The sequence below is a fragment of the Rhamphochromis longiceps genome, linkage group LG11 (assembly GCF_057381845.1).
Source record: "Rhamphochromis longiceps isolate RC_006_pf linkage group LG11, R_longiceps_female_GT1.1, whole genome shotgun sequence".
Lineage (NCBI taxonomy): Eukaryota > Metazoa > Chordata > Actinopteri > Cichliformes > Cichlidae > Rhamphochromis > Rhamphochromis longiceps.
Window position 1 is genome coordinate 7,579,162 of NC_140567.1, and position 16,886 is coordinate 7,596,047.

The 16,886-nt window shown below is 41.8% G+C and overlaps 1 protein-coding gene across 2 annotated transcripts in view; it reads right to left on the reverse strand.

Annotated features, from left to right (window-relative positions):
- Positions 1 to 1,266: 1,266 nt before the first annotated feature.
- cep192 (centrosomal protein 192) overlaps positions 1,267 to 16,886 on the reverse strand; it is a 35,084-nt gene continuing 19,464 nt past the window's right edge. For both annotated transcript variants that reach the window (XM_085422100.1, XM_085422099.1), the window contains exons 34-52: positions 16,556 to 16,753; positions 15,998 to 16,088; positions 14,773 to 14,952; positions 14,375 to 14,635; positions 14,182 to 14,303; positions 13,458 to 13,567; positions 12,606 to 12,765; positions 12,262 to 12,352; positions 12,019 to 12,097; positions 11,803 to 11,926; positions 10,912 to 11,017; positions 10,605 to 10,824; positions 10,313 to 10,389; positions 9,919 to 10,014; positions 9,289 to 9,408; positions 6,510 to 6,622; positions 6,283 to 6,409; positions 5,827 to 5,885; positions 1,267 to 2,816 (exon numbers count right to left, since the gene is read on the reverse strand). In XM_085422100.1, coding sequence (XP_085278226.1) covers positions 2,684 to 2,816; positions 5,827 to 5,885; positions 6,283 to 6,409; positions 6,510 to 6,622; positions 9,289 to 9,408; positions 9,919 to 10,014; positions 10,313 to 10,389; positions 10,605 to 10,824; positions 10,912 to 11,017; positions 11,803 to 11,926; positions 12,019 to 12,097; positions 12,262 to 12,352; positions 12,606 to 12,765; positions 13,458 to 13,567; positions 14,182 to 14,303; positions 14,375 to 14,635; positions 14,773 to 14,952; positions 15,998 to 16,088; positions 16,556 to 16,753 — 2,467 coding nt within the window. In that variant the 3' untranslated portion in view covers positions 1,267 to 2,683. The remainder of the gene's footprint in view (positions 2,817 to 5,826; positions 5,886 to 6,282; positions 6,410 to 6,509; positions 6,623 to 9,288; positions 9,409 to 9,918; positions 10,015 to 10,312; positions 10,390 to 10,604; positions 10,825 to 10,911; positions 11,018 to 11,802; positions 11,927 to 12,018; positions 12,098 to 12,261; positions 12,353 to 12,605; positions 12,766 to 13,457; positions 13,568 to 14,181; positions 14,304 to 14,374; positions 14,636 to 14,772; positions 14,953 to 15,997; positions 16,089 to 16,555; positions 16,754 to 16,886) is intronic.

The following is a 16,886-nucleotide window of genomic DNA, read 5'->3' on the forward strand; positions in this document are numbered from 1 at the left end:
GCTGGTAGTGGCCACACAGTCATATGTGTACAAAGAGTACAGCAGGGGGCTCAGAACACACCCCTGGGGGGCTCCAGTGCTGAGAGTGGTGGAGGCTGAGACATGTCCGCCCATCCTTACTGCCTGTGGTCTGCCAGTTAGGAAGTTGGAGATCCACTGACACATAGATGAGCTGAGTCCCAGATGCTCCAGCTTGGTGGTGAGTGTGGAGGGAATTATGGTGTTAAATGCAGAGCTGTAGTCTATGAAGAGCATTTTAACATAATTCCCCCTTCTAGTGTCCAAGTGAGTGAGTGATGTGTGGAGGAGATGAGAGATGGCATCGTCTGTGGAACGATTTGGACGGTAAGCGAACTGTAGTGGGTCCAGTGTGTCTGGTAGTGAAGAAATGATGAAGTCTCTGACCAGGCGTTCAAAGCACTTCATCACTACTGAGGTGAGGGCTACAGGGCGATAGTCATTGAGAGAAGCAGGGTGGGGTTTCTTCGGGACAGGAACAATGATGGACTCTTTGAAGCATGTGGGGATCACCGACTGAGATAAAGAGATGTTGAATATCTCAGTGAACACAGGAGCTAGCTGGTATGCGCAGTCTCTTAGGATACGACCTGGGATGCCGTCTGGTCCTGCTGCTTTCCTGGTACTGGAATGTACTGTTATTCAGCTTTCCTTTATTCTCATTTGAATTTTTAAGGATTTAATGGCTTAATTGTTACCATTTTTATTCCAGCTAAGTCAGACTTTAATTTCAGGAAGTTTGCTTGAAGAAATCTGCTAAAATAAATCTGATTAAAAGTCAAATCTGGGATTTAAATAAAGCTAACTGAACAACTAACGCATGACTTTAGAGTAAGAAACATTTTCACTGTTCACTTGTTATTGTTAACGAACACGATGTCCAGAAATCCACTTACTAAAGCTCATTACATGGCAGCCAATCTGAATTTATACAGAGTAGTGCTTCCATCATGTGGAGGCTAGTTATGTCATTTATCCAAACCACTTAACAGAACTTGGATTTCTGAAAACACATCGCCTTCTTATAAAATAACTGGACTTTTGTTAGATTCTTTAACAAGTTGTAGCATTAAGTGAAAGCCTTATTGTACAGAAAGTCTGATTGAATGGACAAACAAACAAACAAAAAAAGTGAACATGAATATAAAGCTAGTGTTCAAGAATATATTTCATAAATCATATTTGTCCACTTTGATACCTTTCTGACAGCAATGTGGGCTAAAGGAAAAAAACAAAAGACACTGCACCTTCAATTGTCACGAAACTTTATTTAAACATATATTACATACAATATATTACATAATTGCTATTCAAAGCATGTGCAAATTGTAAATCAAAACATGTTGGGATGTTTAACAGTATACTGCCTTCATGTTAAAACCCACTACACAAGTAGGAAAAACTGTACAAAAGAATAGTGTTCTTCAGCGTGTTGTCACAATGTGTGGCACTAGCAGGTTAACAACACCCCCTTGATAAAGTTTCCCCATTTCCATCCCCTTCAATATCAAAACTGATTATGGAAGCAAATCCAAAACCCCCCGAGCAATTTTTGCCATTTGCCCCAGAGCCAAAAGAGGAAACAAGGAGATAATTTTCTGTGAGTGGAACAGTGATTAACACCAGTTTTGCCATGGCAACCATACTGAACAGACCTGGCAAGCTGCCGAATGAAAACCCCACCAGAGGAAACTCTTTTAGCATGTAATAACAATCATTAACCATCCTAATGTTGCTGTGAGCTGCCCTGAACATGACTAAATTAAGTACATCTGGGCTGTTTGGAATGAGCCTTGGAGGTTGTGGGGAAGTCAACACATGGTGCTGACAAAGGCTACTGCGCAGGTGGGCCCTGCAAGATGAAGAGCCATCTCCATAGAAACAAACACGAGTACAGAAGATTAGGAAAATGTTGTGAGATGCAGACAGAGCTAGAATAGCAGTTTTAAAATGTACTCCAGCAAAACTGAAGCTTTAAATCTATTCGGGTCCTTGTTTCAGTTAGGAGGTAATGGCAGAGATGACTCCACAGAGTTCTCAGACAAAAAGGTATGTATCCACTGTGTAACACAACAAACAGGCAAAAATGTGGCTTTTCCAAAAACAAAATCCCTGAAGTGATGTTACCAAACAGCAAACAAAGGCATTCCTGCATGCCCAGCTCCAATTAATTCCAAAGTATCTCAGCTGGTGCCGCTACTGTCCGACAGACCATGGCAACAGCAATGCTACTTTGTGACATGACTCAGAGAGAAAGCGAAACACCAGATCCAGAGTCAAGTGACAAAATGCATTAGCTCTCTGGAACGCCGGGGCCGTGCAGACTAATTGTGAGCTGGACAGATTCAAACTACTCAGCTTCAGGCACAAACAGGCGCAATCATTTTTCATCGGCCAGCTGAGGACACCTGTGCCTTATCCACAGGCAGCTGGGGCTGTGTTGGCAGGAGTCTCAGTCAGTCCCCCTCAATCAGCTATAGCGTGCATCTCCAAACATGACGACAAGGAAGGATTTAAATCCAGAGGCTGACATTATTTGATCCTTAGACCTTATGCCTCTTATTCTGTCACTCACATCTCTCCCACGGTGAAGAGAACAGAGAGGAGCACCACCCAAAGCCAGGCGGCACGACGAGGTGGCGTGGGATGGTTAAAAACGGTGGATTCAAGGCAATGCCTCACCAGTCAGCTGAATAACAAGACTTCCGCTTGTTTCTGACTGGATGAGCAGCAAGCCGCTGTGTCCGCCTGCGGTACTGGGCTTGAACTGGACGGGTAGCTTCAGATAGTGCTGGGATCTAAAGGTCGAGGAAGAACAAAGGCGGTTACTGAACGGCTGGAACAATTTGAAATGTGTGTGTATACATAATGTGAAGAAGCACAAATATAGATTCAAAATGCATTCAAATATGCACTGCACTCATCTAAAAATAAATAAAATCCTACACTGTCACCGTTTCATATTGTTTCAAGTATAATTGATATCAGTCACAACCACTTTGCACAGTGATGGAACACTTGAACCTGAAATGAACAGTCCGTCTACTATTAATGCATCTTTTAGCCATTCTACAACAAAGCTTTAAAAAGTATTTTATTTGTGGATTAATTACTGTTTTCTAATGTTGTACAGAACAAATAATGAATCAATGGTGAAAACAATCACATGATGCAGCCATATATGGTAAATGGTAAATGGCCTGTATTTATATAGCGCTTTTACTAGTCCCTAAGGACCCCAAAGCGCTTTACATATCCAGTCATCCACCCATTCACACACACATTCACACACTGGTGATGGCAAGCTACATTGTAGCCACAGCCACCCTGGGGCGCACTGACAGAGGCGAGGCTGCCGGACACTGGCGCCACCGGGCCCTCTGACCACCACCAGTAGGCAACGGGTGAAGTGTCTTGCCCAACGACACAATGACCGAGACTGTCCAAGTTGGGGCTCGAACCGGCAACCTTCCGATTACAAGGCGAACACCCAACTCTTGAGCCACGATCGCCCCCCATATCAATGACTAGCACTAATAATCCATTCATAACTAGCAGAAAATGAATGCAGGGATTAACTACAGCAATTTAAGGTCCAGTTTAAATTTTAGATGGTTAGAGGTTAGAGAACTACTTCAACTATACTGGTTATATATTCAAGTTGGCTTTTGGTCAGCTTTAGATACAGAGGTATTTCAGAACCAAATGCTTATACTAGAGCTGGGCGATATGAGATTTTTTCATATCACGATATGTTTTTTTCATTTCAGGCGATAACGATATCTATCACGATATAAGCCAAATAACTATATTTGTAAGATTTAAATGTGCCGTTGCTCACAAGTAAAATGTGAAATAATCAGCAGCTTGTTTTGATTTAAATATTTATTTCCCATAATAAGTTCAACAGGGTAGATGTACTTAAGGAACATGAGACTTTTTCAGATAAATAAAGGCAAATATTGCAAACTACACAAAAGGCAGCCGCTAAAGCGTTTAAGTTTCAAAATAGAACAAACAAAACAGACTAAATTGTCAATTCCACTTAGAAACAAAATATTAATTCTAAAAATAAATCTTAGTTTGTTTTACAGAAGAACAGACAAAACTAACTTTTGTCAGTATCAAATAAACTGAGAACTAAAAGGAAATTCTCAATCTCTCCTTGTTGTATAGCTTAGCTTTTCAAACAGTTTTAACAGTTACTTTAGTCTGACAAAAGCCGAATGACGAATTAGCGCTTCCAGTCAGAGACTGAGGCTACGTCCACACGTACACGGGTGTTTTTGAAAACGGAGATTTTCCGTTTTCGTTTTAAAAAATAATCCCGTCCACACACAAAGGCAGAAATGAAGGAAAACGCTGCTATGAACATGCCAAAGCAGCAGGTGGAGCTAGATTCCTAACCGTGCAGAAATGTTGGCCAATCAGAAGTCTAGAAGCCTCGGTGGGAAAAAGTAAACAAAGCTGGGGCATAGAAGCAGAACCGAGTCGTATGTGTGGAGGGACAGTAACTGTGTGTATATGTAAGCATTTAAACACTGCAGAGTAGAATTAACAGTAACAGTATTGTAGAAATTCATTTCACCGAAACAATAACGTGGCGCACAGTGTGACGCATGCACCAGTTTATTGTATTTCCAGACTTGCTTTCGTGCCGAGTAGCGTGCAATTTACAGTGCAGCTACTCGGTTTTTTGTCAGACTTGAAATAGCCGAAATACCTTCACACTACGGAACTTCTATGGCTCTTCCATTCGACAATCTCTCCGGCATTGGAACCGTCATCTGTTTTCTCTTCGGTCACGCTCGGTTGATTTTTCTAGTCGGCACACTCATTTCCTCCATTACGCGCTGGCTCCATTACCCACTGCCTGCTTCCCAAACAAACACACGTGCGGCTTGGCACTTGTGCTGTATGTAACAAGTCACGCGACGTGACGCTGCGGCTGTGATTGGTTCGGCTCTGCGCTACTTAGTTTGGATTGGCTGACCTTTTTTAAAAAATGTTTTTTATTTTAAGAGGACAAGAGCGGCGAAGTCTATCGCGATAGCTTAATTTCTCTATCGAGTAAAAGTTATATCGCGATACATATCGTTATCGTTCTATCGCCCAGCTCTAGCTTATACTAAGACCCATACAAGGGAAACTGGAGAAGCATTTCTTTAAACCTGTGGTCATCGTAATGAGATCCACAACATGCTGGGAACACCACAATCACAAATCCACACACAGCAGTGCTCACAGCACACCTATCGCAAAGCTGGGGGAGGTTCAGGTTGTGACACTGTTTCACATAACTGTCATGCTTCACTATGGAATGTGTCACAGTACTTTCATTTTATTGGTGAAGCAAATACATTTCAGTATTTCATTTCCATACTAGGCATCATTTTAGCCACTACAAAACAACAAATAATGTGCACATTCTGAACACCGTTCCTCACCAGCACAGCACAACACAACACAACTGGTACCTGTGACCGGGCCGCCCCTCCAAACGCCTTTGTCAGGCAAAAACATCACTCGTACTCAGGCCTCAAGTATATACTCTAGAAAGTTAGATCATCCTCCTGGTCCCAGCTTCTCACAGGACCTCCCCACAGTGAGCATTCACAATGGGAAAATGACATTATGCAGTCTCCAAGTTAGACCACAGAACATCTTTTTGATTAAACGTGATCTAACCAACTACTCAGTTGTATGATAACAATACCAGAAAACTTCAAGAGCTCCAAATAAGCCTAAACCAAGTCTAAAAGCAGCAATCAAAAGGTTTGTGTTTGTTGTAATAAACATCAGACTCACCTCAGAGAATATCTGGAATGCTTGATGTAGAAAGGCTCACTAGGGTTTACAAATGTCAGCTGCAAGTCAATTAGAGAAGCCACACATCACATATCAAATCCATGCAAAGCACAGTGACAAGTGTTAGGGGTGTTACTGTATTTTTCACTCAGTATAATTACATCAACTCAGGCATGCAATTTCTTTTAGTGGTACAGAGAATCACAAATATAGTCAAGGTATCTCTACTTCTGCTTCCTTAACACATTATGTCATCTCCAGGGGCAACTCACACTTAAAGAATGACTTCTTTTAAAACACTCTCATATCTTACTTCCTTGCTTGTGTTAACCCTGTGACAACTTCACTTTTCTGACATGATCTTACTGCATTTGCATGTAAGTGAACTTCAGTTTCTGCTGCAGTAGGCAAGAAAAAAAAAACCTTACACCTTCATGAGAATAAATTATGCCCCACCTCATGCATGTCGGACGAGTTGTTGCGGACGTTGACCTTTAGAGAGCTGGACTCACCCACCCGTGTGGCAGGGAAGGTGTACAGGTCCTGTGGTGAATACACACCCCTCCGCACGACCTCCTCCTGGCTAAGGATTACAAAATGTGCCACTTTAAACGGGGGGCATAATATTCTTGTGTTTTTTCTGAATGGGATCTCCCTCCATGATTAGATTTAGGTGGAGTTACCTGATTTTGCTAGATGAGGACTCGGGTCTCTTCTTGGTCTTGACTGTGGCCTCTGTCTTCACTAGAGAGCAGTCTCCTTCCTGTGGTCCTCCCACTGGTCCAGATTTTGTTCCCTTTGGACACAGACATTTAAGATTCAGCCTGTTAGCTTTCAGTGCAACTTAAAAACTGCTGCTCACTAAAAAAAAAAAAAAAATACAAAAACACCTGAATCTAACACCATTTATCCCTGGGAGACATACAGCTACGTGCTGGCTTACTAAATTATATGCAGAGACTTTGACTTAGACAGTTAGCTGTAGAGCTAAATATGAGTGTTATGTTTTGCATTTTGGTTTTCCAAAGTTTTACAAACTAGAGTCACAGATTGGTATTTAACTCTACTCAAAGACTCTGCATTCCACTTTAAACACTGCATCTAAAAGACAAAGCAACAACAAGAAAAGCACTAGCATCACAGCCACTTAACCTACTCATGTGGAGCCATCTCTCTGACATCCCACTTGCTGTGCATGTATGCTCTTAAGTTAACTGATTCTGTCATAACACTTCACTTTAAAGTGTTACACACAAGAAGCCCGCAGGCCCTTCTCAGCAGGGTGGCTCTCCTTCCCATCCCACAACCCACTTGTCTCATTTGTTAATTCTGTCACTTACACTACAAAGCCACAGTCAAGGTACTGCTAATACAGTGGGGCAAAAAAGTATTTAGTCAGCCACCGATTGTGCAAGTTCCCCCACCTAAAATGATGACAGAGGTCAGTAATTTGCACCAGAGGTACACTTCAACTGTGAGAGACAGAATGTGAAAAAAAAAAAAATCCATGAATCCACATGGTAGGATTTGTAAAGAATTTATTCGTAAATCAGGGTGGAAAATAAGTATTTGGTCAATAACAAAAATACAACTCAATACTTTGTAACATAACCTTTGTTGGCAATAACAGAGGTCAAATGTTTACTATCGGTCTTTACCAGGTTTGCACACACAGTAGCTGGTATTTTGGCCCATTCCTCCATGCAGATCTTCTCAAGAGCAGTGATGTTTTGGGGCTGTCGCCGAGCAACACGGACTTTCAACTCCCGCCACAGATTTTCTATGGGGTTGAGGTCTGGAGACTGGCTAGGCCACTCCAGGACTTTCAAATGCTTCTTACGGAGCCACTCCTTTGTTGCCCGGGCGGTGTGTTTTGGATCATTGTCATGTTGGAAGACCCAGCCTCGTTTCATCTTCAAAGTTCTCACTGATGGAAGGAGGTTTTGGCTCAAAATCTCACGATACATGGCCCCATTCATTCTGTCCTTAACACGGATCAGTCGTCCTGTCCCCTTGGCAGAAAAACAGCCCCATAGCATGATGTTTCCACCCCCATGCTTCACAGTAGGTATGGTGTTCTTGGGATGCAACTCAGTATTCTTCTTCCTCCAAACACGACGAGTTGAGTTTATACCAAAAAGTTCTACTTTGGTTTCATCTGACCACATGACATTCTCCCAATCCTCTGCTGTATCATCCATGTGCTCTCTGGCAAACTTCAGACGGGCCTGGACATGCACTGGCTTCAGCAGCGGAACACGTCTGGCACTGCGGGATTTGATTCCCTGCCGTTGTAGTGTGTTACTGATGGTGACCTTTGTTACTTTGGTCCCAGCTCTCTGCAGGTCATTCACCAGGTCCCCCCGTGTGGTTCTGGGATCTTTGCTCACCGTTCTCATGATCATTTTGACCCCACGGGATGAGATCTTGCGTGGAGCCCCAGATCGAGGGAGATTATCAGTGGTCTTGTATGTCTTCCATTTTCTGATGATTGCTCCCACAGTTGATTTTTTCACACCAAGCTGCTTGCCTATTGTAGATTCACTCTTCCCAGTCTGGTGCAGGTCTACAATACTTTTCCTGGTGTCCTTCGAAAGCTCTTTGGTCTTGGCCATGGCGGAGTTTGGAGTCTGACTGTTTGAGGCTGTAGACAGGTGTCTTTTATACAGATGATGAGTTCAAACAGGTGCCATTCATACAGGTAACGAGTGGGGGACAGAAAAGCTTCTTACAGAAGACGTTACAGGTCTGTGAGAGCCAGAGATTTTCCTTGTTTGAGGTGACCAAATACTTATTTTCCACCCTAATTTACGAATAAATTCTTTACAAATCCTACCATGTGAATTCATGGATTTTTTTTTCACATTCTGTCTCTCACAGTTGAAGTGTACCTCTGGTGCAAATTACTGACCTCTGTCATCATTTTAGGTGGGGGAACTTGCACAATCGGTGGCTGACTAAATACTTTTTTGCCCCACTGTATGTGCAGCTTATTTTAAAGTAACTGAAAGTTAACATCACAATGTGCCTCTGTAGTGAAAGCACTGGCCATATCCATATTTTTTTGACTGAATATCAAATATCTAAAGCAAAGTAGATTAAAATTTGTCTGAAAGTACAGTTTGTGCTATAGAAAACAAACTTGAACTCAGTTTTGTTTTTAAATGCCATTTTTTAAGAAAGCTGAAGGTGTACCAGGATTCCAGTGCCTCTTATGTACTACAGAAGAACAACTTTTATTTTCCCTCATTATGGTGTTGAAAACCTGCATGATTAGTGTTGCTACACAGGAAGAGGGTCCTGGGAGGGTCCTGGGAGAGGCCCTTCTGTGTGTGGTTTCTGTGGGGGGTTTTCTGAATGACTGAAAAATAAGCTGGGAAAAACTCTTTCAGAGAATAGATTCTATATTTTGAGGAGTCTACTTCCTGGTTTAAGGGGAAGGGGGGGAAAAAAAGTCCTCACAGTGCCACAGAGCTGGAGGCGGATTCGGGTTTTCTGCTGGGGCTCAGACACAGGGTGGCACTCCAAGTCCCAGAATTGGGCATAGTCCCCTCTGTCCCTGGGCAGAAAAGTGATGGGCACCTAAAAAGATAACAAAAAAACAAAAACAAAAAACAAAAAAAAACATTGTAAGATGCAACTGGATTTTATTTAACCTCATAAAAACATCTTACTACAGAGTTATGCTTCTAGATGGAAAGTATAAACTTAAATTCACCTCAGTGTTTGATTTAACCAAACATTTAAAACTCACAGATGTGATACATAACAGAGTAACATAGAAACATCATTTTGAATGTGTCACTTGACTAAAAAGAGAATTCCAATGTTAACAGTAAAACTAATTGCACATGAAAACCGTATTTCGTGAAAGGAACAATAAAATTAATGAAAGTTTTAATAGAACACCAATTTAAAAATGCAAAAACAATAAAACTAGATTTTATAGGTTTTATGATTGGCCATTAGATTTTTTTTTTTTTTTAATTAAAAAGGATCCTTTTCCCTGTGAAAAAGCATTTGCTGGAAATCTTTGTCCCTTTATAATGACCTACTTTAAATATTACTGGCAAGTCTACTGCGAGTACCTACCTGCATCTTCTCATGGGCTCCCAGGGTTCCAGAAACCCTGGAGCATCTGAAAGTCGTGTAGGTGGCCCGGTAAACGTCTCCGCTGTTGTCAACCCCCTGAAGAGAGAGTGAGGGAGTGAGAAAGGACCACAGTTTGTAACAACATAAGCTTGGATCAAAGCAGCCAATAACATTTATGTATTAGAAACATAATACATAAATCGAGGGTGCGAACAAGTACAAAGTAATTACTAAGGTAGTTCATGAAACAAAACGAATCTCACAACACTCACATACAAAAGTAACTTCAAAATAAACTACAAAGCCATAAAAGCAGAGATCTCCCAAGAGATATTCAAGAGGAGCAGGAGAAAACAGCTAATAGAAGAAAGGAGGGAGGAGAAAAAAAAAGCACCTTGACATATGGAGGAGCAAATGATGACAGGTACCACCTCACTTCCACGTTCCCATTCTGCACCTCCAGCTGGGCCTCTGAAGTACAGGAGCAACATAGAGACGTTCAGTCTCCCACAGGAATAGATGCATCACGTGCTACCTACAGACCACGACTAAAAACTGACAGCCTGGAAAGTATTTCATGTTTAAACTGAAAGATAATTGTTGTAAAACTGTTCAGACACGAGCACAATGTAGAGCTTTAATGTTGGTCAGAGCAAGTTACTTCCAGCGGTAAGCCATGTTCCTACCTGATGTCTCCCCTGAGGGTGTGGTGGGGAAGACTATGGTCTTGTTGTTGATCTCTACCATGGCCTGAGGCATCTGTGGGGTAAGTGATGGCCTTGTGGTGAGCCTGCCCACAGGCAACAAGGGGGTAGCAGCCTGAGGAGGCAGGGCTGACAAACTTGTATCTGCTGGGGCTGTAGACACATCCAGAGCAAGGTCTCGACGGATCTGAACCTTAATAAACTGAAACCAGCTCAGATTTAGCTCATGTCAGTTTCTCACAGTCTGTCAGTGTTGTTTGGAAAAAGAAAAGTTGCTAATATCCCATACCTTCTGTTGACCATCACACTGGACATAAATCTGTCCACTCCAGGGAAGCAGGGAAGATTTAGTTGCCAATGACGGGTTGGGGCTGATCAAGATCTGCAGGTGGCACCTTGGTTTATGATAATGACAAAATTAGACGCAAACATAACATTCAGCAGATTTATGCACACATTAAATTAGGATTCGCTTGTCTGTTGTCCTTCTAGAGCCACTGTAATGGCAAAAGTTATGGAATCAGACATGTAAAAGGGTTACCGCATTCAAATCTGGCACATCTCCCTTTAAAAATAAAAAAATAATTTCCTCAAGTGTATGAACACAGTAATCCTTCAGCTTGATTTTCGGTTGCAAGGAGGAAAATCTAGTGATAGTGCAGGAGGTGTGCATGTTTTCTGTTTTTTTTTTTCCCCAGGAAAAAACTCCAGTATTTTCAATGTGCTCTATAGTGAAACAGGATGACACAAGCCACAGTTCTGCAGAGACCATCTGCCCTGAGGGATGAAATCAAGGTGCATGCTAACAGAAAATGCTGAAGGTCATATCCTGAGAAGCAGCTCCCATGATCATTCAGGATGGTTTCAAAGAGAAGTCAATATTGCCTTTTTACTCTACACACCAACCTTATGTCACACAGAGGGAAATGCTTCAGAACAGGAGTGAATGAAGCCAGACATTGTTGGGAAGATGATCTTGTAGAAAAAGATCGTGGAATATTTTGATTACACCTCATATTACATCTGTGAAAAAAATCCACTGGACCTCATGCTAAAGTGTTCCAAATATTCAGTTGATGCGTAACGTGATGCAATCACATCAAGTGTGAGAAATGCAGAAAAAAAAAAGAGAATACAGAGAATTTGTAACCAAAAACTCTTGACTCAAGGGTATTCTTACTGTGGCTCGATAACTCCATGCTGTGGGGTGATCGTGAGGCAGTGGGCAGGCCAGGACAAATCAAAGCTCAGCTCTCTCGAAGTATTGTTTCGGATCTGAACTTGACTGGTGGTGGATGCACCATCTAAAAACAACAACAACAAAAATTCACTGGTTGCTCCAGCCAAACTAACAACCAAGCTTGCTTAGTACTCTTGAAATCTGTATTCAACTCACTGATGGTGGGAGCTGCAAGGACGAGCTGTTCTGGGTGAATAGTCCAGGACTCGGACTGTTTGTGTAATTGCTCTGAAGCCTGAAGAGGGTAAAAAGAAGATAATCTACATTCAAAAATGATACATTTTTCACATGAAATAGAGTGAAGCAAAGATCTAAATCTCAGTCAGTTTAAAAAGCCCCAAAGTAATCAATAGTCATTGAAAGAAACCATTAAAGTTGATTAAGAAGGGCTTACAGTACCTTTAAGGAAGGCTCTGCCACTCTCAGTGCTGGACCCTGGGGACCTTTCACTGGCAGCACATCCAGAGACACATTGCCATTTGAAGACCCACTGGGAATCACACAAGACCATTAAACTGTGCATTCTTATCAATGCAGAGTTATCAAAGAGCAGGAATACACAAAGACAATTGATAATGTTGCATCATAATTTTGAATGTGTTTACTAATCTAAAACCCAATAAAATGAATATGCTGTACGTTGAGCAACGGTCTTTTGTTTTCTGACATGTACTTGGATCCCCATATTGGTGATCGCACTGCTATTAAGATGGAACAGACCCGTGTATATTCCAGCAGGTTACCTGTCTGTCTCTGAGCTGGACTTTGCAGACGGTAGCAGCAGAGCATGCTCGCTCTCCTCAAAGTCTGTATTCTTAGTACTTCCAAGCAACGACACCACCACCTTACTCATGTTGCCGTAGAAGATGTGGGCTTCATTGGGCCGCTGGGGCAGGTCACAGGCTACACGGGAGGGAAATCATTCGTCAAATTTTAAGCAGTGAATCAGATGTAAAGATGTTCAGAATCAAAATATGAATCTCTGCTGCCTTAAATTTTATGTTCATGTTCTCTTAGGCTTTATTCAGCCATGCAACTTTGTCCTCGGCTGAGTGATTTCTGCTAAACAGTCTTTGCTCAACTTGTCCCAAAGCTTCAGAACAAAATCTGACATTTCCAAAGCATATCTGGGATTAAGTTGTTACCTTTTAATACTTTCTCATCACTGCTAAAAAAGAAAAAACACCAGTGGTACCCTTCAGCCTCCTAGTAGATACACTTATGGTATGATTTGAAGCTCCTGCATCTGCTCGTTCCAGTTATCGCATTCACAAACTTGGGTGTCCATGCCAGCTGCCCAACATCCCGCAGTCTTTTAAAAGCTGGTAACAAGGATGTCGTTTTGTGCAATTTTTCCTAATGTCAATATGTAGATATTCTACTACATCCAAAATAGTAGTTTTAGTTTTTTTTAATAAAAAGGGAAAAGGCTGTTTATTTCTATGTGAGACACTTAAGTTAAATTAAGTTTTAGGTTAACAACGCAGTAAAATGGAACATGAAATGTGCAGGTTATTACCATCATCTATGGAAAGTTTTCAACTGCTTTAACCTTGAGATCAGAAAGGAATTCCCCTCCCAGCATGGTATCTTACCCTCTGCAACATATTCTTCTCCCAAGAACTTCTCATTAAAATCAATGTTTTTCAGCAGACTGTTGTCAGACAGGGCCTTCCGTGCAACTTCTGGCTTGCTCTGAAGCAACCTGACAGAAAAAAATAAAGAGATGCATAGGACTGAAAAAGTCCTGCCAAAAGCATCTGGAAAAGGCTCTGTAAACATTTTAATGATTCAGAAACGATTTACGGCTTTGTTTGTGCACAAGCGTCATCATTACTATAAGGATATAAGACAAGAAGAAAGAAAGATGGACACTTAAAAAAAAATAACTTTAATTGGCCCCCTTTGGACTTTACGGTAGAAAATAAAAACTTTAAGGAATTACTGATGCAACAATTTCAGTTACTCTTCATTGTTCTTATTGCAGCATTTGTAAAATCAGTTTACAGGGCCACATAATTTTTTTCTGAACCTAATACAAACTCATACAGTGATAAAGTTAATCTATTTAAGTACTGCTCTGGCCATTACCGAACAGAACAGAAGGCCATTTTAATGCTGATGTAAAGCGACACAGAAAAAATCCCTTCCTTCCACAGAGATCCATATTATTTGAAGCCATCTTTACTACAAGAGAGCTTTAACTTCTCCTAATAATCGTTTAGATTTAATTAAATCACTATCAATTTGAATCCTGTGAACTATTACCATTAACACTTCAACAGTCCAACTAGAAAACTAAATGCTGGAAGGTCTCACCTCCTGTACTGCTGTCTGGAGACCTCATCTCCACAGAATAGGTAGATTGTAGCCAGCAGTGCACTGTCTAACTGACAGAGGTTCTGTTCTCTTTGGGTGGACTTCATTAGCACAGTGATCACCTGAAAATTCAGATTGATAACAAGTTCAAGTATACACAGAGAAAAATCAACACAAAAACAAAAACTCTTACCTCTTGGGTTCTTTCCTTTAGTACAAACTGTGAAGGCGCGAGGCTGATGACTGAGGGCTCCATAAGTGATCGTGTTTGCACGTCAGAGAAGGCCACAGCTTTGATGAAAGCAGCTCTGGAGCCTGTGTTCCTCACACACAGACACACTTTGCTCACGCAGCCAACAGCGATGTCGGTCAGTGTTGCCACGTAGCCATCTGCACGTTTCCTCTGGTCTTCTAGAATGATGTTGCTGGTGCCGCCATAACCCGACAGTGGAATCTAAGGATCAGAGACACGGGAATGAAATTAATCACAGATGCAGAAAGTGAAAAGAGCGTGACAAAAGAGGAGTAAAACTGTGATAGGAGAAACTATAATGCGTTTGATGATTTTGGTTTTAACGGTCACATCCTCACAGTGAATTTGACTCCGGGCTGTGAAGGTCGAACTCCAGATTGTTTGATCTCCAGCTTGGCCAACATGCAGGCCACTCGAGTGGGAGCAAAAAGAAGGTGGACGGTCACATCCTCTCTGGGACGGATGGACAGCTCTCCATGTCGGGTTAGACGTTCTTCGGGACTGAACAAACTCTGGAGCTGAAGAAGAAATGGAAGACCAAATTAAGGAAATTCAACACATGTTAACTACACCCATCAGTCATAACATTACAACCATCTGCCTAATATTGTGTTGGTCCCATATCGACTCCAACAGACCCCTAAAGTTGTGCTGTGGTATCTGCACCAAGATGTTAGCAACAGATTTAAGTCCTGTAAAGTGGACTTAAAGGATCTTAAAGGATTCTTGGGCCTCCAAGAATCACACTTGTTTGTTCAGCACATCTCACAGATGCTCGACTCGATTAGTATCTAGGGAATTTGGAGGCCAAGTCAACTCGTTCTTGCACTCCTCAAACCAAACCAAACATTGCTGAATCATTTTTGCTTTGTGGCAGGGTGCGCTATCCTGTTGAAAGAGACCACAACCATCAGGGCGTACAGTTTCCATGAAAAGGTGTATGTGGTCTGTGGCTATGCAGCCTAATTTCCTTCGGGATTAATAAAGTATTCTGATTCTGATTATACGCAACAAACAGTGAGGAACTCTGTATCCTGACAACTTTCAATCAGAACCAGCTTGAACTTGACCACATGGGCCAGGTTCAAGCTGGTTCAAAGCTAAAACTTTGCTCTCCATGTGCCTCAATGAGCCTCAGCTACGCACGACCCTGTCGCTGGATCGCCACCACTCCTTCCTTGGACCACTTCGGATACATACTGACCACTGCAGACCCAACAAGACACCCCAACTCACTCAAATTGTTACACTTGCCCATTTTTCCAGTTTCTAATACATCAACTTTGAGGACAAAATGTTCACTTCCTCCCTAATATATCGCACCCACTAACAGGTGCCATGATGAAAAGATAATCAGTGTTATTCACTGCAGTCAGTGGTCAGAATGTTATTCCTGATCAGTGTAGATTCCACTGTGCCAGATTCCCAATACACAAGAAAAGTAGTAAAAAAAGAAAAACACAGTTCCAACCAGTACATCAGGAAAAGAAAAGAAAAACCCAACCAAACAAACAGTATGCGCTACTCACAACAACACACAACAAGAATAGAGATGATGTGCACCTGAAAACAATCTTGGTCTTGGCCTCGAATAAGCAGGCGCAGCTGCTGTGTGGCGTCAGTCGAGTTGTTCCTAAGGACCAGCTTCTGTTGGCTAAAAAAAACAAGCGCTCTTGGTTACGTGACAACAGTCAGTGTACACAGTGCTCTCCGTCTAACTGGACCTTTGACAGACTTTGAACACTGACAATCATTTTCCTACTTCATGTACGAGTAGCTGGGTCAAATCTGGATCTAGCTAAAACTTTAAAGAATACTTGTTGAGGGGGATTTAGCCTGCTTACTGCTGTCTCTTCTATGCTGCCCTTCAGCGAGTATAAATAAATTGTGCATTATGTTGAAATAGCTTCTGAGGAATAACACTCCTGGTAGATGCCCACTGTCCCTTCTCATGAATAACATTATACAAGTCTTAATAGAATAAGATGGACCACTGGGCCTTGAGATTTTTATTGATTACTTTCCAATGAATAATTGATACCTATAACATGTTTTCTTTTTCTGCAAGTGTGTAGCTGTGAAATTAATGAAAAACTGAAGAAAAAAAAGAAAACTGCTTACACGGCACGTCCCAGGGTGACTCCTCCCCAGGCTACAAACTGCTTGTTAGAGAGGATTGGTGGGACGTTATTGGTCAGACCAGGGCCGCACACTGCTGCAGAGGGGAGTGCATGCTTTCCAGAGTCCTCAGGGGTTACTTCTCCTTTCAGTGATACCTCATACTGAGGGCCGGACAGTAGCACCAAAATGGTGAGAAGGCTGGAATATAAAGTTAATTGTAAGAATTGAGTTTACAATATATTACAACACTTTGGAGGGGTTTCAAAGTTACAATCCAGGACTGCTGTATGAGTATAGTTCATTAAAAATGAAGAGTCATTAAAACAAAGAT